Here is a 21,902-nt window from a genome sequence, read left to right on the forward strand (position 1 = left end):
GGACATACCCCCAAAACATCCTTTCATTTACATTGTAATCGCTTTTAATAATTTCACATTTATTCATAAAATCAAATTGTTATTCGGGTGAATGACTATAGTTTAAGAAAACTTTACAATAATTTTGAAATATTTCATAATTTTTGATCTGGCAAAAATGATTCAATTTATATCTAAAAAACGGGACATGTTACCTATACATGCATCCCTCATATGGTTTTGGTTTTTGTGTAATTTTTGTTCATCTCCCAAATATCCAACATATGCCGTCCGAAATTACAATTTTAAAGCAAGTCACTTAAAGCATGTATAATCTGATTAATATATGTTCAGAGATACCATATACTGTTGTAGAAACCTCAAAGTATAGCTGTGATGATTTTTTAACAGATTTAAAGACCTTTTAAATAAGTTTATCAGTGTGTAATAAATTTATTTAAAAATGGCTCTACCTCTTTTGGTTCTGTACTAATAAATTGGCGTACATTCTCCTCGTAATAACTAGTATTTCATGTTTTTTTTTGTAAAAGTTTCGATTTAAATCGGAATACTTTCATTATAGCGTAATTTTGTTATTAAATTACTATATAGTATTTTAAAAGTTGTATCAACTAATTGCGGCATAACATTATTATTGCGTCTTCTCATATTTGATATAAATAAATGGAATACAATGTTCCGTGAGGAAATTTACTTCTTTTGAAGTGTTGATGTGGAATTACAATGAATAAAACTGGACGTTTGCGCTATCTGAACTTTCGATATAAAATTTGACACAAATTGATATTGACTTTGCTTGTTACTAAAATGCGCCGTAAAACTATTTTTTGTGTGCTGTCAGAAAATCGGATCCGAATAAAAATTCCATCAGGAATGAATGATAATAAAAATGATAATTGGCATGCTTTATGTTAACACCAAAAGGGTCAGTTGTCTTAAGATTGTTCACTATACGATATTTTGTTGACTTCATTGATCAAGACCTCTCAGAACCTTCAAGACAGGAACAGCAGAAACAGTAATAAGTGTTTAATTTCTTGTGATTTTATATATCAAAATGTTAGAATCAAAAGCACTAATTTTGAAGGCATAGAAGTTGACGTGTGTAAGAAACATAAGTTGGAGCATCGTTTATACTAAATACCGTTCAAGCAGTTTTTTATTACGGAAAATCACACGGATGACGTCCCGCCGAAAGTGACGTTTTGCGGGAATTCGAACGCTTTAACGTTGCGCCAATAGTTAACTCCCTTCAAACTGTATCGGATGCCCTTAACATCTTAAAATTATTAGTTTGTGTTTGACCCCTGGTGACCTTGTACCATAAGTAAATGCTGTCTTATCCGATTGTTTAATGTCACTTGATGAAACAGTACCATGAGTAAGTGATATATTACAACTTGTATGAGTAAATGCTACGTAAGTGTTACCATGATATAGGTGAGGGATGCCAATGATATAAGTAAGTGTTATCGTGGTCTATTTAAGTGTAATTATGGTTTCAGTAGGTTAAACGATCGTCTAAGTAAGTATTGAAATGACCTAAATAAGTGTAAACGTGGACTTGATACTGACATAATGTTTTAAGAAGTAAAACTATAGTCATGGTATAAGTACCCTAAACACGATGTTAATAAATGTAACCATTGTCCGAGTAGGTGTTGTTGTCGTATAAGGAAGAGAAACCGTGCTCTGAATAAGTGATACCATGGTCTAAGTGAGTGAAACCATGGTATAAGAAAATGTTACCATGGTCTTAGTAAGTTTTGTCAATGGACTAAGTACTGCTTTCATGGTCTTAGTAATGTAACCATGGATTAAGTATTGTAACCATATACAAAGTGTTTTACCCAAAGACGAAGAATTGTAAACATCGTCTTAGTAAATGAAACTATGGTTTAAGTATCGGAAAAGTAAAATAACAAAAATACCAAACTCCAAGGAAAATTCAAAACGGAAAGTCCCTAATCAAATGGCAAACTCACAAGCTCAAACACATCAAACGAATAAATAACAACGTAAGTATTGTTATCATGGTCTCAATATTATAACTATGGTCTAAATATTGTAGCCATGGCTAATAATTTTTACCATTGACTAAGTACGATATAAGTGAGTGTTATCTTAGTTTAAATAGGTGCAACTATGGTCTTAGTTATTGTTGACATAGTTTAAACATTGTTTTCATGGTCTAATTATTAAAGTCATGGTATAAGTATTGTAATCATAGTCTACGTATTCTTAAAACGAACTAAGTATTGTTAGCATGATTTAAGTATTGTTATTTAGGTCAAAGTAAGTGGAACTATTGTTAAGATATCAGTAAGTATGGTCTCGGTTATTGTTGCCATGGTCTTTGTTAATGTAACCATGGTCTTAGTATAGCTACCATGGTCTAAATATGATTTACATTAGTCTAGGTTAGATCATGCAACGAAACATTGACACGATCATAACCATGCTTAAAATGCCTGAAGAATATTTTCGCATTACACCCAGCTCTTCATTTAAGAATTTAAAATGTTTAACAGTTTATGTAATTGACAGCAAATGTTGTTACTCCTAATTCTTTTAAATACATGTTTATATAGTATCACTTGAATAAACTACCACTAAGTTATTGTGCCCATAAAGTCTTCTAGATTGAATTTAATCAAAAATAATTTATTATTAAATGCTAATACAAATTTTGAAATTTGAAATAAATGACAACATACTTGGGCCTTAACATGGTACAAAAACCCTGATACCCCTATTAGTAAATTTGCAATAAACAGTTACCTTGTCTCATTAGTTTCAGTGACAAAATTTACATTTGCTTCACTAAAATATTTGATCATAAACATAAGTGATGTACAAGAAATTTTGTCAAATATATTTCATAAATACTCATATAGTTATTATAACGTGCGTTGGTCTATTATTGCTTAATTCTACTCCATTTGGATAATTGTCTCATTGGAATTCATAACACATCTCCCTATTTTGATTTCATTATAATACCTTTTTTGTCATAGGAGAATGTTGAAACACGACGAAAAGAGTTGTACAGTGAAGTAGAAGAGTTGTTCAAAGATCACGAGGGAAAACAACATCTTGTCCTCAGCCCTATGATATTTGTCAATGCCAAAGACAAAGCTGACCCAGATATACAAATTCTCAAGAAAGCCATTACAGATCTCACTTTCGAACATCCATGCTGGGGAGAAACCATGCCAAATGCATGTGTCCCCCTTGAACTCGAGATCGCGGAATTGGTTGCTGGAGGACAGCAAATCTTGTCTTTGAAGGAAGTTGAAGAATTGAATGTCATCAGTCAGTTGTCTGTCCTGTCTTCTGAGCAGCTAAACGATTTTCTCCATTTCCAACATTCCCTTGGGAAGATCGTTTACTTTGATACTGCGCAGCTGAGAGAATTTGTTATCATAAGCCCACTGCTCCTGGTAGAAGTCATGCGGTCTTTTGTGACAGGTATTTATACTTCGTCTTCTTTGATGCTCCACAATTGAGATATTATGTTATCATCAGCTTACTAATCTTGGTAGAAGTAATGCGATCCTAGGTAACATATATGTATACTATGTCTACTTTAATACTCATCAGCTGAGATATTTTGTAATAATCATCTCACTACTATTTGTAGAAGTAATGAGATCTTTTGCAATAGGTATTGGTGCTATGTCTACTTTGACAATCACTGCTGACGAATTGATCCATGAGTGCTCATCAGCCCACTGATCTTGTTAGAGGTTATGAGAACCTTTGTAACATGTATTCATACAAAGTCTACTTAGATCCTCCACAGCAGAGATATTTTGTGATCAACAATCTGTTATTTTTGGTGAAAATAATGATAATTGTCGTTACTGGTATTTATGCTCTGTTTACTTTGATACTCTACAGCACAAAGATTTTGTGATCATCAGCCCACTATTCATGGTAGACGGGTAGAAATCTTTTGTAACAGGTGTTTATGCTAAATATATCTTGATACTCCATGTCTGAAATATTGTGTGATCATCAGCGTACTTTTCTTGGTAGATGTTTTGAGGTCTTTTGTAGCAGGTATTTTTTCTATGTCTACTTTGATACTCCACTACAGAGAGATTTCTTTGTCATGAGCTTACTACACTTGTTAGAAGTGAGAGATATAATGTGACTGGAACTATGCTATGTCTACCTTGTCGACCATTAAATGCAGGTCAACTTGTTCCAGAGACTATATATGAACTTGATAATTTGCAAAAAAGAGGAGAATGCGACAGAACTGTTTTGTGCATGGTAACTTAACTTATATTCGCTTTTTAATGTTTTTATGTTTTTAATGTCTCGTTGGTCGAAATAAGAGTCACATTTATCTTTACCACGTTCATCAGTCAATCCAGAACAACTGTTCCTTCATAACCTGAACTCTGGTGGATAGTTGTCTTATTGGCAGTCATACCGCTTCTCCTAATTTTTATATAAGTAGTTGCAATAACAACTACCACAAAACTAAGGGAAGAAGCTTGATATAAATATCAAATTAGCAGAAAAGGGAAATTTGTATTTCAAAAAGTATTGTTGAGTGCTCTTTACAAAAAAGCTGGTTGAAGACAGTTATGATGAAGTTCGATTGAGTTTACACTTGCAACGTTGATGGTGAAACTACAAAACGGTTGACCGACACGATAAGGCTGTGTCCATATTACTAGCGACTTTTTGTGTGCCGTCTTCGATCTTATAATATTTGTTAAAATGCATATAAAGTAAAGATGTTAATTTATTAATGCAAGCACAAATCTTTATTTTTTTTTCTAGACAAGCAATTCTGGCCAAGTGAGGTTACAGTACATGCCATTTTCAAAAAGATGTCAGAAAGTGGAACAATGCAAAGAGGGGAACTATATCAGATCTGGGAACAAGAAGCCTTCAGTAAAGTATTACCTTATAAAAAGTATATATTTGATATGCTTATCCACCTTGATATTGTGTCAGAGCAGCGAAGATATAATGCAAAAACAGGACGTCGGCTACCAACCAAAAACTTCTTTGTTCCTTGCATGGTAACAGAGAGGAACACGACTAATTTCATGAGTGAAGAATGCACACCAAACAGAGCTATCAGTTTGGCCTTCACTTTTAAAGGGGCTATTATTCCACCAGCTTTGCCTAACCGTCTCATCAGCGCCTGTCTAAGTATGTGGAATGTGAAGACATATAAAGAACAGAAAGAAAGTGGCATCATAGGGGAAAAGAGAGATGTTAAACTCCTGTTTTCTGGATTTCTTGGCATATCATATGACAAGGCACATGATATTGTTGTATGCGTTGAAGCCAACAGAATCCACCTTTACATAATCCACAAGACTTCCAATGAACTAATAGTATCAGATATAGCCACTAGTATCAAAGAAACCTTTTGTAAGACATTGGAGAGAATTATAGAATTCTATCAGTCCACAGTCCATGCAAGAACTAGCAGTCCTAGAAGCCCTTTCCACATCGAATATTCATGCTCCAATTTAGAATGTTTTATCAGTGAAGTTGATGCCTTGCAAACAGCCGAATGGATTTGTGACAGACATAAGTTGAGGCATAAACAAGACCATTGGAATGTTTGGAACGAAAACCAGGTACATTCAGAAAATAAAATGTTAATACTGTTATAAAAGAGTCACCAGGTCTGTAAATTATTGGGAATAGAAATTTCAACAGTATACCGCAAAAATCACCAGCAGGACCAGCTCTACTAGTACATATATAAGTTAGCACTTTTCCCCTTAGTAGTCATTGCCTCAGCATGATTACTTTTACCTGTTTGTGTGTTTTTGTAGTTGCATGAACTATAATAGATGGAGAAAAACTGTAAAAAGCAAACAATATCAGCAGGTCAATATCTTCAAATCAGTCAACATGCCTGAAATTGTCAATCGACATTTTTGTTTTAATAATTGGCGAATTGACATATGAGTGATACAGTCTCCTTGGAATCTATGGTAGACAAATGTTTACCCAAATTTCACGTCATGTGTTCGATAAAGATATCGTAGAAAATGTGAACTGATTCAATGAATGGCACATTTTAAAAGGTGTTGCTGATATAAAATTGAGTTAATATTATGTTAGATACAAATAAAACTCTGAATTGAAGCTGCATGGAACAAAACGTCATGTATAGTCCTATATTAATATTTAGGGAGTCAATTGGGTTGAATAATGTTAATAACTTCAGCTTATAATGAACACGAAATGTACGCAAGTTGTTAGTTGTTAACTTTAGGTTATTTAAGTAGTATTGCATGCATCGAACCTACTTTTAATAAATATTCGTAGATTTATATTATCATGTGTATTGAAAATCTTTAGTAGCTAATTATTCCAAGTGGCATGAAAGGTGATGTTATGTAGCATTTCACGTGCATGTTCTATGCAGAAGTTACAAGGAAAAAATCAATCATCGCGTAGCAAAAAGAATATGTTTTGATAATTTCTTCTGCTTGAGAAGAAGTTTACCTACAACTAAAACCTTGTACAAAATGTGATTAAAAAAGAACAAAATACAATTAAAAAGATAGAATCTGATATGCATTGTTTAAATAGTACACAACTCTTTGAAACTCATCGGTCTAATTGATATTGTGCTTATGTGTACATTACAAGATTTAATGTTAATTAAATATATTAACTAGTAAGCTGGGTATAATAAATTCTAAAATTGTTCATCATTGGTGATTTAAAATTGACTTACAGTATAAATACTTGTCAATGTGAATACAATATTTGGAATTCTTGCTTTTCTTTTGCTTGGTTGCCGTTTCAATGTGACATACCACACATGTCCATTTTATTATAAAAAAAAATATAGGTTGAAGTAATTGGCACTAAGACAACAAGATTGCCTTCAAACATTGCATGACTGTTGTTGCCATTTCAGTTACAACTGTTATTATGCCATAATCATTTTATATGTATCTCAGTCACGATCAATAATGGATGTTCTTCAACCTAAATAAAAAAAAGTGTTGGAATCCATATTTAGCAGAGTTGAAATTGAACACATCTATAAGTTATCTGTATATAGTCAAATGTTACACAGTATTTGTCCACTGTGAATGAACACTGTCAAATTTGAAAACTTTTGGCTTTTAAGTCTTAAAAACAAGATGGTAACCTTTGTACATATGCTATATAAAATAACAAATATTCGTTATAAAAATAAAATACAAAATACAAATAGAGACTCTAGGCTAAATTATTCATGATTCATTTGCAAATAGGGGAACGCCTTGAAAGATGAATAATCAAAATAAATATCATATACAACATCTGTTTTCTTGACATTTCTGCAAAAATCTGTTTAAACCCTGATAATTTAATGTTTCCTATCCTTTTTAAAGTTATTACTTATTTATAAATATTTTCCTCAGAATTAAACAAAATGTTCGTGGATGTTTCCCATATGACATTTTTTGGGCACGTTAGTTGTTGAATCACTTGATTAGTCGTAAATTCAATCTATTTTAACTTTCAACCTATAACATGTAAAATTCGAAGTTTGTAATTGAATTGAAAGGACAAGTCACGTGATACTTATATCATGAATAAACAACAGATCATCTGGTCACATGAAGTATTTTGAGCCATAAAAACATCTTTAATAGGCATTTAAAATTGTTCTATGAGATATTAAGATTGGTATTGATAATGAGATTACTAGGGCAACGGTCAAGGTTGCAGAAGAAACTGATAGAGTTAATTGTGCTAACATTGTTACTGTTTTGTTTCAAGAGGATATCTTCCGATATCTTTAACCGTTATCAATCTTACCTTGAGTGATACTTAACTGGGAGAAAAATGACTGTTACTGATTTTATGGTCAGAAGGTTTTGGTAGGTTTTGTTTCAAGACAAAATGTAAATGAGCCATTGATACGATTTTTACCAATGTAAAGTAAATAAGAGATTTAAAATAAGGTCATTATGTCTTAAAGATCAAGCTCACAGCAGCAAATGATAGACAAAGTTTGAGCACGCTTGTTCTTTTCTGGTAATATTTGTTTAACCAAACACCCAATTTGTACATTGTTTGATTATATTTAGTTGGAAAATACTGTTTTTTAGTTTAAACTATTTTTCTATATGATGTATGGGCAACAAATCAGATTTTCCAAACCATAATTACTAGTTCTACACTGAAATAATAGCAATTTGTTTTGAGAAAAATCAGATGTAGGTCAGCTATAACCTGACTGAAATTTGCTGAAAGTTTGGTTTCCAGAATAATCAGGGATATCACATGTCCTAAACCCTTTTATAAGTAACTAACATTGTTTGACATTGAATTTAGTCTTCCCCACCAAAACCTAAACGGTACTCATTACTATGTCTTTTTATTCTAACATGAAGCAGGTGTTTCCTGAATAGCTCACGAAGCCTATTAGTATAAGTCAATTGACTATGCTTGTTTGTTTCACTTGTCATAATACTTTTCAGTAATCGGATATACAAATATGCAGGACATTATGTGCTCTTTATTGTCGTTATTAACAAATTATCGGGAATAGTTTACCTTTTTGTAATATTTAGAGAAAAAATCCCGACAATTTGAATTTACGGCCATCATGTTGCTCACGGCTGTGCGGGGTCATGGTTACCTTACCCAAACGACCCTGCTTTTAAAAGCACACACCATATCCCAAATATTGTAGCTCTGCGTATGTACCCCAGATCACAAATGATGATTTTTATATTTTTATACGAATACGATTTACGACCTGAACTGCCATTAAACATTTTGTGTAGTTGCGAAGTAGAAAAAAAAACTCAATACAAAATCTGACCGAACAACTATGTATATAAAACTCCCTCTACTTGTTATCAAAAGCTAACTTAATGTGCGGTTCGTACTACATTCCCTTTTTAGCCATATCTGCAATATAAATACATACATAAATTGCTTCCTGCTATTTCTATTCAGTTTCCTATATATTCCATTTTCAGAATGGTTCCTATTAATGATTTGTTTTTAAATCATTTGCATTGCATGTATATACTTTATATGGATAGGTACGTTCTTTTATTAATTTTTAACGAACTACTTATGAGCATTTTCTATTGAATTAAGGTTATATGTTGTACATTTTCATATAGGGAAAGAAACAATGCAAAGACAATTGTCCAGGTATGTATTTTGTTACAAAATATGTAGAAAACATGTCTTATCGCATAGACCTGAAAAGACATATAACGCAAGAGCATCACATTTTAATAAAATTGAGAATGGAAATGGGGAATGTGTCAAAGAGACAACAACCCGACCATAGAGCAGACAACAGCCGAAGGCCACCAATGGGTCTTCAATGCAGCGAAAAACTCCCGCACCCGGAGGCGTCCTTCAGCTGGCCCCTAAACAAATATGTATACTAGTTCAGTGATAATGGACGTCATACTAAACTCCAAATTATACACAAGAAACTAAAATTAAAAATGATACAAGACTAACAAAGGCCAGAGGCTCCTGACTTGGGACAGGCGCTATAATGCGGCGGGGTTAAACATGTTTTTTGAGATCTCAACCCTCCCCCTATACCTCTAGCCAATGTAGAAAAAACAAACGTACAACAGTACGCACATTAAAACTCAGTTTAAGAGAAGTCCGAGTCCGTTGTCAGAATAGGAAACAAAAGAAAATAAACAAAATGACAATAATACATAAATAACAACAGACTACTAGCAGTTACTGACATGCCAGCTCCAGACCTCAATTAAACTGATTGAAAGATTATGTCTTCGTCATATGACTATCAGGCACAATCCCTCCTGTTAGGGGTATTATACCATCATAAAATATATGAGAAGAACATAACCCGTGTCATGCCATTTTGTACACTTTTGATGTTGCTGCATAGCTTACAACGGTTTTAAATGTGCTAATCCATGAGTTAATAGTCAGCACCCTGTTCATACAAATTATTCTGATTCCGAGCTGACCAGTCTTAGCTCTTATCTTTATACATCTCATGCATAATTAAGGAGCAGCATGTAACGTTTTTTGTTGTTGTAACCAAGCAAAGAATAGGAACCCACCTCCCTTTCTTTTTGATCATCATGCGGCCAGGAGACGACTCTGTTAGTCTCTTTTAGTTTTATATAAAGTCAAAACTGACAGTGAATAACATACTCAATGTCATGATGAACAGGGGGAAATATGACAGATATGCATTCCACTCATTAGTTCATATTATCATTAGTTAAAACAGATAAAATGCACACAAATTTTTCAAATTCATCATTTGATTCAATTGAACAGCAACAAAGAAATGTTTATATCGGTTACGGACAAGGATGTAAACAACTGAAGGTCATCGTACGCCGATCCGTGTTGATGAAAACAAGTATGCTCTTAAAGGCCTATGCTATACATAATGCATAAATATTAACTTATTTGAAAGCAAAGCCAACGGTCAGCAAATGTCAATAATTCTTAAAATGTCCATGTTTGGTATTCAATACTATATTTTGCTGTTGGAGACACTAGCAATAGGGTATTTGAAAAATATCACGTTTATTTATATATTTGAATTAAAGTACATCGAAACTAAACTGAACCAAAATTATATAATTCACATCTTAAGCCCCACTGCCAGGAGTTTGGATAATGCATTTGAATGAAAAATGAACCAAGCCTTGCAAAACATGTTACTGTCAAAGGTGTTATTTTGTGCCATATCCGCCAAGTTAAGGCTAAGGTAAGGAATAAGCTATAACATCAATGTACACTTAGTAAGCTGTGTTATCTAGAGTTTTAGTAAACGTTACAAGATTATTTTTTGAATGGCCTTGGTGTAAATTAGATAACGATATTAGTGGATGTTTTTTTTACAAATCATCCTTAGTTTTAGCACAGTTTTTTTATCGTATTTATAAAATGAGAATTTACAGTAAAACTGTATTATGTTATTCATGTCAGTAATATTACACTCGTTCATTGAAATATGTTATTTATGTGGACTGACAGGCAACAACTCAAGGATATACATTATGATTATGTAGTCTTATGTAAACTGCCCTTTCCCTAATATTGTTGACGATGATTCAAAAGAGAGAAAAAAACAAATTGGAGTTGTCTAGCAGTAATACGGTTTTTGCAAATTTTTAGGTCTTGCTGAGGATGCTTTGAACCAGATTCCAAGTGATAAAGAATTGCTGCAGTTCTCATATAATTCTATTAAACTGATACAAGAATTGGCACAACATTTAGAAATGGAGGACGAATGGGATACATTAGACTATAGCTATAAGGATAGACCAGAGATTTTAAAATTCCTAATGTTGATGAAGTGGAAACAATCAAACTCAAAAATAAATTTTAGAATGCTGGCAGATGCTCTCAGTGAAATGAAAATAACAACTCATAAGCTATGTAGTGTAAGTAAAATAGAATGAATCGTGTACTTATTACACTACTTAATAACCTTAAATGTTAGTGTTTCAATGCAATGTTGCGAAACAACTGTCATGACTGTGAAGTACTCTTCAGTTTTTGTTTTATATTAGCAATAAGGTCATACTTTTAATGAGAAAACAATCTGTAATATGTACGAACACGACGAATTTCGTTTCGGTAATCTTTCTTTCGAGCAAATAACCATATAATTTATTAAACTCCATAACTAGTTGGGTTATCTTTTGCTCTAAGCCTCCTATGCCAAAATGTGCAATAGTTTTGATATTATGTTTTATAGGAGTAATAACCGGTTGCAAATTAAGTTCAATCCGGTTGAACTGCTTTTGACTCAATTACAGGTATTAGATTCTCTGAAATTCATGATAACACAACAAAATATGCTAGATATGAATTGTCCCACATCTTCACAAATTGAATGAGTTAAACAGAAGTAAGCAAAAAAACCTTCGATTAACATAAAAATTCAATAAATGAAATAAGCATTAAGATAAGACATAAGATATTCACTTACAAGATCCATGACCTGCAACAGACGCTTTGAATATATGCGGAGTTTAACTAAATTTGTTTAGGTCTAAACCTTTTTAAATCACAAACAGTGAACAAACACAAGGTACAACTAAACACAACATACAATAAAAATCAGTAAATGGTTTGTGTTTTACTGAAATAAACGGTACAATAGACAACAAAAAACACGAAATTCAATACAAAGAAACAAAATTATGAATGATAATATACTATATTAAACAATATGTGCAGTAAATGAAAGCAAGTTCAAAGCATTTAACCTGTTGATATGAAATCACGCTGCCTAACACTCTTACTTCAACTGTTGTACTTCATTAAAGAGTTCATAGCGGTGTATGAAGCTATGATTTTCTGAAAAACCAAAATCAAACGGTACAAAGTTGCAAAGGTGAAAGCAAATAAAACGTTTTAGTATTGTTTCAAACTATAATTTATGACATTGATGTTTATCCCCTAAAATACGATATGCATTGATTGAACTTCAAACGAATAATTAGTCCGACAGTGATTCATCCTAACAATCTATGGAGAACAATTGGATGGGCAATATCTAATTATATCCAGTCTTGTTTGCTAATAAACAATATTACCCAAAAAAATTAGTGCCCTTTTAATTAGTTGAACTCACTAAAACCAAACGTACAGCATGTTACAGTCTATATTTTGTTTTGCAGGTGAGAAGAGGGAAGAAAATAGAACCAGGTAAGCTGTAGATGTCGCTTTACATCCCAATTGTATGCAGATATGAAATACATTGCCATACGTAGCGCTTTGCATTTGTTTGTCTTCGGGTCCAAACAGAATGGTTTCCCTATGACAGCGTGAGCTCATTCTGAAATGAAATTTTGAATTATACAAATGATATGGAGATGAGCCTCATTTTGGGCTTAAACTTTGAACAACAAGACTAATAAACAACAAGAGATCTACAAATATATGGAATGATAAAAATATGCAAACGACTTATTACACCAGTTGGTGCTCCTAAATCACAATGTTATGGAGAAACAAAGAATATGGGGTATCCATCTATGAAAAACGATCAGTACATGCACAGAAAAAAAAAACACTCAAAAGTAAAGGAACAGAGCTTTTATTGTTGTTCTTCATAACAAAGTCACAATGAAGCCTTCAACGCGGAGCAAAAAAATCTCTCACCTCACTGCAAGTTTAAGCCGGCCCCTAGCACAGGCTTGAGCGGAATTCTCTGCAAAAATAATTCGGATAGACATTATACGATGTAACACTACCAAATCGTGCCCCATCAATAAAAAAGAACATAATGGAAAGTAGTACATATTTAAAATACATGTTAAACATTTTCAAACTATAATGGATATACAAAAACTTAGTCATGCAAAATTATCAGCTAGCCATTATATTTTGGCACACACAGTTTCCATTTAACATATATATTATAATTGCATTACATAAGTTTCATACAAATTGCCAGGTGAGAGATGCAGGCTCCTTAAAACTTCTAAATGAATTTATATAAAGCGTGTATATTAACCTTTTTGTGTTCCATCAATTTTTGGTGCTATATTATACATGAAATATTTTTTAATACTTTTGTCTTTCAGGTATGTCTGATGATATCCTAGATTTTATTCCAACAGACGAAATTGTTGATTCCTTAGCCTCCAAAATTGGTCAAAAGTTCTTTCAACTTGGAATTGAACTAGGATTGTCGATCGGAAATTTAGAAACTATACAAGAGGATCATCGCAGTGACTTGGCAGCTCAGAACAAGAAAGTATTATATGAATGGAGAAAGGACAGATCAGTGAAACCTACTATTGGAGTACTTGCACAGGCTTTGGTCAACATTGGAAGAGGAGCAAAGTGTTTGGAGGATATTATAGAAGGTGTTGATGTTAACACTTTGACAGCTGTGGAGGATGTAACAGGTAAAGCCAAAATAATAAAGATAGCCGTTTTACAGATTGATGTTGATCGATATCATTACTATACTGGTTATCATTGTACGTTGGTCAAGGATTATCTGTATTAAATCCAAATAAAATTTACACGCTGACGCTTTGAATGACAACAGGTATCTCACTTCTTGGACAAATTCTAAAATACAAAAACACAAAAAATGTTCCTATAGTCAAATATTTGAAGAAAAAAAATATCAGAATATCATTGATTGCGTTAATTCTAATGGGAGTAAAGTTCAAATAAGACAAGTATTCTTATTATGTAGTTCCCTTAAATACCATCTTATTCTAAGTGCATAATTCCATCTTTAAGGAAAACTGTAAACAATCTGTTTACTTGTTGTCTACTTGATGCCCAGTGACAAAACGTCATACACATTTGGACAACGAATAAACTAAACAGTAAAGCAGATACATAGAATTGTCAATGTCTAATAATCGAGGTGAAAAAATTGAACTGGTCTACTTAATGACTTAAAGACATGTTTTGCACTAACACAATATAAGCACGGATAAGCTATGGAACCATAACAGCGAGTAGAAGATTCACTTATAAACATGCATATATTATGGTGCTCACATAACAAAGTATGTAACAATATACCGGAGGTAAAAACATCAATTAAAGACTAACAGAGAAAAAAAAAACATTGCCAAAAAAACACTTCTGTCTACATAAGAAAAGGAGCAGGTTTGTGTGCATTTAAACCTTGTATAATCCTACTACATTTGAGCCTGTACTAAGGTCAGATGCCCATGTGTAGTTTATTGTTGTTTGTATTGGTTTGTATGTTTGTTTTCTTTTGTTCTAAGTTGAAGTCGGTTGTTCGAGGTTGTTATGGTCTGTTGTGCCGTCCAGCATTTTGTTGATTCCTATGTATTTGTTTTATGCCTGGTCACAATGTGACATCAACATACTAATGAAAAGTCTATAATAATACTGAACAGTACTGAAATAAATGCAAGCGAATTGTCTGAACAGTACTTAATTTACCGCAGTGGATAAGTCTAACAATTGACTGTAAGACTGAATATGACTGAATCATTTATTGTTCAGTCTTTTAAGATCTGTTCAGATCAAAATGACCATTTCAGATCACAATTTGCTTACATGTACCAGTACATGTTTTACGTCAAACAAAAACGGGCAATCTTTTTTCCCCTGTCACATGTCCTTTATACTTTCTCTGAATAAAGGATTAAAATCAAGCGTTTGGAAGCAATAGTTTTAATGATGACATAGTGCATCTCCAAAAGAATCAATAGAGACCTGCATGTATGATTGTATGTTGAATTTACATAATAAACATGATATACGTGCAGTATACACACAATTGACTCCATCAAATAAAGACACTAATTGTAAATAAAAATCTTAATACACTTTTCACTTTACTCACATGCAGATAGAATACTCGATAATATTGACGAAATCCTAGAGAATATACCCATTAGCGATATTCTAGATGATATGATGACACACTTCGTGATATCAGCAGACGACAGGCGCCGCATTGATAAACATGCTGGACATGATGATCAGAAATATGCCATGCTTGAGATAGTGATGAAAAGGAAGAAGCTTACCTATTATGTGCTTGTGGATGCATTAGAAAAAAAAGATAACACAGATCTGGCAAATAAATTGAAGTTTGAATCACAGAATCTTATATCAAGTTTAGAATCAGTACAAGTCGAAGCTAAAGGTAAGAACTCTGTGTTTGTTTTTTTTTGTGACAGTTTGACTGCATGTGGCAGGTGATGTGTGCATATCAGGAGACGCTTACTCTGTTGACTTTGTGTTCTAGGTCCCTTTGGATTCCATTCAATTCCTTTATATGTTGTTTGTAACTTTGATTGCCTCTTTCTAATCGGTTAGTTAGATTTGAACATCTATAAACTACTGTCGCCTTTATGTATCCCCAAATAAAAAAAAAATAACGCACAAATAACAGTAAACTTGTTCATTTTAATATAATACAATATTATGACACCAGATACTGTAAATTCCGTTTTCTTTCTGGAATTCGTTAAGTATAAATACAAACATGATATTGTGATATAATTATTTGTATATAGGATCCCCTGAAATCGTTATTTTCAATTGGCATTTTTGTAAATTGTTCAACAATCGCATTAATAAATAGACGCACAAATATCTAAATTGACAGTACTTCCACTGAACTGTTTGTGCTAAAATTGCTTAAATAAGAGGCAACAATACTTTTACAGAAGTTCAAATCTCCTATATTCATAAAGTAGATACAAATCAAGATAATACACATACCAATCTAAGGGAGTCGCATGAACTACAAATGGAGCGAGATCGTGTACGTCGACAGGTTAGCGTCTCGCGCATTATGTAATCCTCTGCCATGAGATTCCACGCTAAATCATAAAAAGATAATCGAGAAAAGAACACAACCAGTAAATTTACCCGTCAGACAAATAGTCCGGTATCTAAAGATATAAAACCGTGAACACATGTCGCTAGTAAATTTCGACACAAATACATAGTTATGTATTGTTTAAGCAGTTAGTGATAGTGAATGTAAATTTGAAACGATGTCGATTCCTGTCATTTTTTCCTCACAATTGAAGGTATTGCTCAGTCTTCGGTTTTTCTATTTTGTGTTTTGTGTACTATTATTTGTCTGTTGGTCTTTTTCTTTTTTAGCCATGGCGTTGTCAGTTTATTTTCGATTTATGAGTTTGAATGTCCCTTTGGTATCTTTTGCCTCTCTTAGAGCACTGGAGGTGTCAGGAGCTCATCCCTGTTAATAAAGACGTTCTAGAATGAACACGCAGGAGCGAACCATATGTCTAGAGATATGGATAGGCCATACATACGATATCGTACTTCTGAAAAAAAGAGAAGTATACAAGTGGAGAGTTGATATCATCTCTTTTCTTCGTACATTCTTGTTAAAAGCCTATGTCAATATCGAGGAAAATATCAATATTTGAAGTAGACCTTGTGGTTGTGGTAGTATCTTTAATTGCAGGTTTACTGTGATGTATGAGATGCAAGCCATCATTGAAATATGGGTTATTACGTAACATGATACATCAATATATCTCAAGGTAAACTTGACAAAATGATGTTTGTTCTGTGAACTATGCTTCAAAAACAACTCTGCCAGTAGTAACTCACGATTCGTACCTATAGTGATACAGATCGTTTGTCGACTTGTCCGTCCAACTATCTCAACAAAACATATAACAAATTCTACAAATGTATTGTTGATCAATACGTCGTAATATCATCTGCGGTTTACTTGTTAATGGAGTGTGGTTCTTCACAAATAAAGATATTACAGAACCAATAACAAGTAATTTGTATCTTCGATTTCCATTTTCGTAGAGAAAAAAGCTATGTTTATGATCTTTCAATTGAACATTTGGATAAGTGGTGTAAAGCATAGATAACTCGAAAGTCTTGATATTACTGCAAAATTGTAAAGATTGAGACTGCATATTTTATTAGATGTTTGGAAATAACACAAACATACTATTGACACTACTGTTTGAATAGTTCTCATCACAATGTTTGTGGAGCTCATAATGTACTGTAGAAAAATTCGTAGTAAGAACTTTAGAATGAAGTTTGATCGAACGTTTAGAAGACCAGGTTTTATCATAGATCAACGGAAAACGACTGATATCGACCATTACTCATTAAAAAACTGTTGTCTATCATTTGTATATCATTCTTTATAAGATTTGTTTGTGATGTTGAGGTATTGTTTTCTTTTTTTGAGATAGTGTTTTGTGTAGGGATTAAACCAAAATCTACAGAGCTGAAGAAAAACACCTTATTCTCAAGTTATAATAATTTATGATAAAAACCAGGTAACCTAGGGATACTGTTATGCATACCTTAAATTTAAGCGTAAGGATAAAGCTACTGTTGAAAACACACCACAAAGCAGAACTTTTACCAATATCAGTAGGACTATGTTAAGTCAGTAAAACTTATCATCCTTTAAGAACAAATGAAGTTGGAAATATAGTTTATTCGGTCGTCTGTTACTCTAGGAAAGAACTGAACCCACGATGCTTTGTCATTTGGAATCAATATAATATGCAATAGGACATCACTGATGTTCTTATCTGAATTAAATTCTACCATTCTACTCATACATTACTAGTGTTATAGACACTTGTTAACTTTTAACGACTCATCACAATATTTGTACTTGCATGAGAAACAAGACGGAAGCCACATATTGAGTAGGAACGAATTACTCTTCTAGAGCACCTGAGTTCATCACGGGTTTTTGATACAGTTCATGTTGCTTCATTTCTAGTTTTCTATGTAGTGATGTGTGAACTTGTGTCGTTTTTTATTCTCTTTCAGTTTATTTTTCATGACATTGTCAGTTTTTCTTCAATTTATGCGTTTGAATGTCCTCTTGATATCTTCCGCCTCTTTTTTTAAAACTGTTTTGAACTGCACATATTTGTCTGTGTTATTTGATTGTTGATTTATGTACATTCTACACCTCTTTTAATCTGCTCAGACTTAATAGAAAAGTGTTTGCTTTTGCCAGCACTCAACGTTCGTAGAAGACATCTATTTTAAAACCACTGGAATAATGTAAACCAATTTGTTTTTGTTTTTAAATCCCCGGCAATATCAAATAAAATGTCTGAAATTATAATCATGATAATATCGGTTTTAGTTATTCAGATGCATTACATTTTGATTTTCAGCATTTTAACTCCAAAATTAATCGCATTTTTTTTCTTAAATAAATAAGAAGAAAATCAACCTAACGTTTTCACTTCTAGACTTATTTGATATCTTCAATGGCCAAAAAAGAAACTTTCGTAACACTCGAATGTACTATTTTTTTCCTGTGGCGTGACGAATTACCTAATATTAGCAGCTACTGAAAATTTAATTAGAACATGTAGAATTCACTAAAGTATTTATTATTATGCATGAATGGGAACAAACACTTAAAACAAAAAAAAAAAAAAACCAAAAAAAATAGTTACTTTTGAATTATATTTGAATGACTGAAATATATTATATGATCTCAAACAAATTTGAAATTTACAGTTTTTTCAAATCGCCCTTTGGAAGAAATAAAGCAGGTGAAATAAAATACGATTGCAAAATTAGTGATTCCCGTAGAGAATTACGGTTGATGACTCCTTCCAACATCAAACAGGACTGTTACCATTATAAAAGCAATGCAATTGACTTTATAAAAGCAGCGTATAAGGAAAATCCTACAATTCTTAAGATGCATGATTACTTTTTTACTAAACGGTCAAGACTCAAAGTACCGATCTAAGAGTACTCGCATGCAGTTACTGAAAGTTAGTTCAAGGCATATGATATATGATAAGTAAAATAATGTTTCCATGACAATTCATCGATCAGTACACATCCAATGGATTTAGTGTAAAGACGTCATGAATAGTTTAGGACGACATGACTTCGTGCAATGTGAAACTTGAAGAATCGTCGAGACGTAAAATTGTGAAAATAAATGTTCATATAGCAGTAATGGTATTTTTTTTTTATTTGTGATTCAAAGCTGCTTTGATAATAGGTGGGTGTAATCGGTTAAGACAATCTGATATACAATAATGATGGTTTATCAGAATTGCTTCACATCCTTTAGTTGAAGAACAATATATAATATTTTAGTTACTTCAAGAAAAATACGTTGATGCCGATTTGAATTTTAAAATAAAAAATTTGTGTTTATCTTAGCGGAAATATATAGAAAATATAAAGCAAATATATTTTATTTCAATTAACATCCCTAAATTCAAATAGAAAAAAAAACACTATATAATAGCAGTTTATAGACTCTCTACATCATACACAAGTATCTTTATTTTATAGATTTACGAAAGTGTTTTTCTATAGCAAAGTACTTTGTCTAGACTTGTGTTTAGCAAAATAGTTAATAACAATTGTTGATTTTTTTTTAAAAGCGCTGGATTATTAAGTTAATTGAAGAGTTACAAATTAATATTAGGTGTAAAATTTGGAATATATCATTTAAACTACCTTTTCAATGATGTTAAATACATATTTAGAGTTGAGTACCTCCTGTATTAATCGTAGCATCATGTTCTTTTGGCGCAGGTTCGTGTTTCATAGTCATTTTTTTATATTTGATTGTATAATCAATATTGTGCATGCTATCATTAAAAGAGTGAGAGTAACGATTCTAATAAAAACTTAAGGATCATTTTAAATGTTATCCTTCAGATTCTTAAATGATTGTAGTTAGTTACATATCTTTTACTGATCATTAAATTGCGCGGTTTGCTTGGCCTCATTTAGTAAGCGTTTTGTCTTCGTATCGGCCAACACAGTAGCCGCCAATATAGTTTAGATGTGACGTAAACACTAAACGTAAGTTCTATAGAATGAAATTGTGATTTCAAGGCCATGTGCATACCATGCATACCATATACTGAAAGACAAAAACACAAATAATCATGTCACGACCACATCTTAGCTTCAGGCCTCCACTGAATGTTGAAAATCCCTATCATGTATTAGCTGCTCAAACTCTTGGGAAAAAAACTCTTGAGATTTCGTTTCATCTCAGATTCTAGTAAGTAGTCTACAACTGCAAAATTTAATATGGCAGTGCTGTTAGCTATAAAAATACTTGCTATTAATTGTTGAAATAAAGCATACAAAGAAGTGGATTTAATTATTTTTGGAGTGTTTTGGAAAAATTACGTGCTTGTGATGGTCTGCTTAATTCGGTTGACAGTTATGACTTCTCGACTATGCAAACAACAAATCAACACAATCTCGTCAGAAGTTTTCTTACTAGAATTTTATTTAATGGTCATCGATGCAGATTGATTTGCCTCAACTCATATAAAGCCTTCTTCTGTACTTAAAAAGGAGATATCCTAAATATACTTAATGGAACTGCAATGAGATGATTGCATCTGTATATTTTCACCTGACAACATCTGTGTACCATGTGTACTGTTTTTGCGATAAGGTTTATCTAACGGTTGTAGACATTCTTATGGGCTACAATTGTGCCTCAAAATAGACAAACCTTTTCCTGTAGTGCTACGCATATAAAAAAAATTAAATAGAGTTAGTGTTGCCAATCACAGTGTACAGTAAATCTCTGCAATGATCATGTTTCATGATATCTAAATGTTAAATATAAAAACACTCACTGTTACCTTGATGAAAAATTTGCTGAAGATAGTCAAATATGTTCTACTTTTGATTTGAAAATTTTACAAAAGGAACCTATTTCAATAATTCTAATACAGACAGTAATGAATGTCTTTTTTCTAGATTTGTATATTTCAGTTTCACACGAGAGACTATTTACAAGAAGTTACGACAAAAGAGACGATTTTTCTGTCACAATTGTTACTTTTCACTTTTTAGACTGGTTTGTCTCGTTGACCCTTTAGTATGGTATAATAAAAAATCAAAGGATATGGGGTATCCATCCATGACAGAAAATCAGTACATGCACAGTTAAAAACACATAAAAAGCAAAGGAACAGCGCGTTTATTGCTTTTCTTCATCTCAAAGTAACAGTGAGGCCTTCAATACGGAGCAAAAGAAACTCACTGCAAGTTTAATAGCATATATATATATATATATATATATTTCACAACTTGATCGTAATACCTGTGTATGTATTGACGTATTGAATTTTGATAAACCTAATTTATATATAACTAGTAAGTCTCTTTACAACAAACTACTGAAATATTTTACTAAATAATTTCATAGGTACATATATTTGGTTGGGATGTGTTGGTTTATTTCTGTTAATTTTTGTTGTCTTAAATTGTATAGTTTAGTCCGTATGTTTTCTTGTTTGCATTATTTTTTTTTAATTTTATGTCAGCACCTTTTTTAGCTGACTTTCACCATCGGATGTTCTAAATGTTGAATGCTGTACGATCACCGCCAAATGCTAATATCGTCTTTTTTAAACTCTAGTGGATAGTTG

At 32.5% G+C, this 21,902-nt stretch overlaps 1 protein-coding gene across 10 annotated transcripts in view; it reads left to right on the top strand.

Moving 5' to 3' along the window:
• The window catches only part of LOC127703064 (uncharacterized), a 434,903-nt gene that overhangs the window by 405,449 nt on the left and 7,552 nt on the right, over positions 1–21,902 (top strand). For all 10 annotated transcript variants that reach the window (XM_052207446.1, XM_052207448.1, XM_052207449.1 and 7 more), the window contains 7 exons: positions 3,018–3,471; positions 4,801–5,615; positions 9,132–9,162; positions 11,140–11,408; positions 12,654–12,681; positions 13,563–13,889; positions 15,329–15,628. In XM_052207446.1, coding sequence (XP_052063406.1) covers positions 3,018–3,471; positions 4,801–5,615; positions 9,132–9,162; positions 11,140–11,408; positions 12,654–12,681; positions 13,563–13,889; positions 15,329–15,628 — 2,224 coding nt within the window. The remainder of the gene's footprint in view (positions 1–3,017; positions 3,472–4,800; positions 5,616–9,131; positions 9,163–11,139; positions 11,409–12,653; positions 12,682–13,562; positions 13,890–15,328; positions 15,629–21,902) is intronic.

Source organism: Mytilus californianus, unplaced genomic scaffold (genome assembly GCF_021869535.1).
Source record: "Mytilus californianus isolate M0D057914Y unplaced genomic scaffold, xbMytCali1.0.p SCAF_5, whole genome shotgun sequence".
NCBI lineage: Eukaryota > Metazoa > Mollusca > Bivalvia > Mytilida > Mytilidae > Mytilus > Mytilus californianus.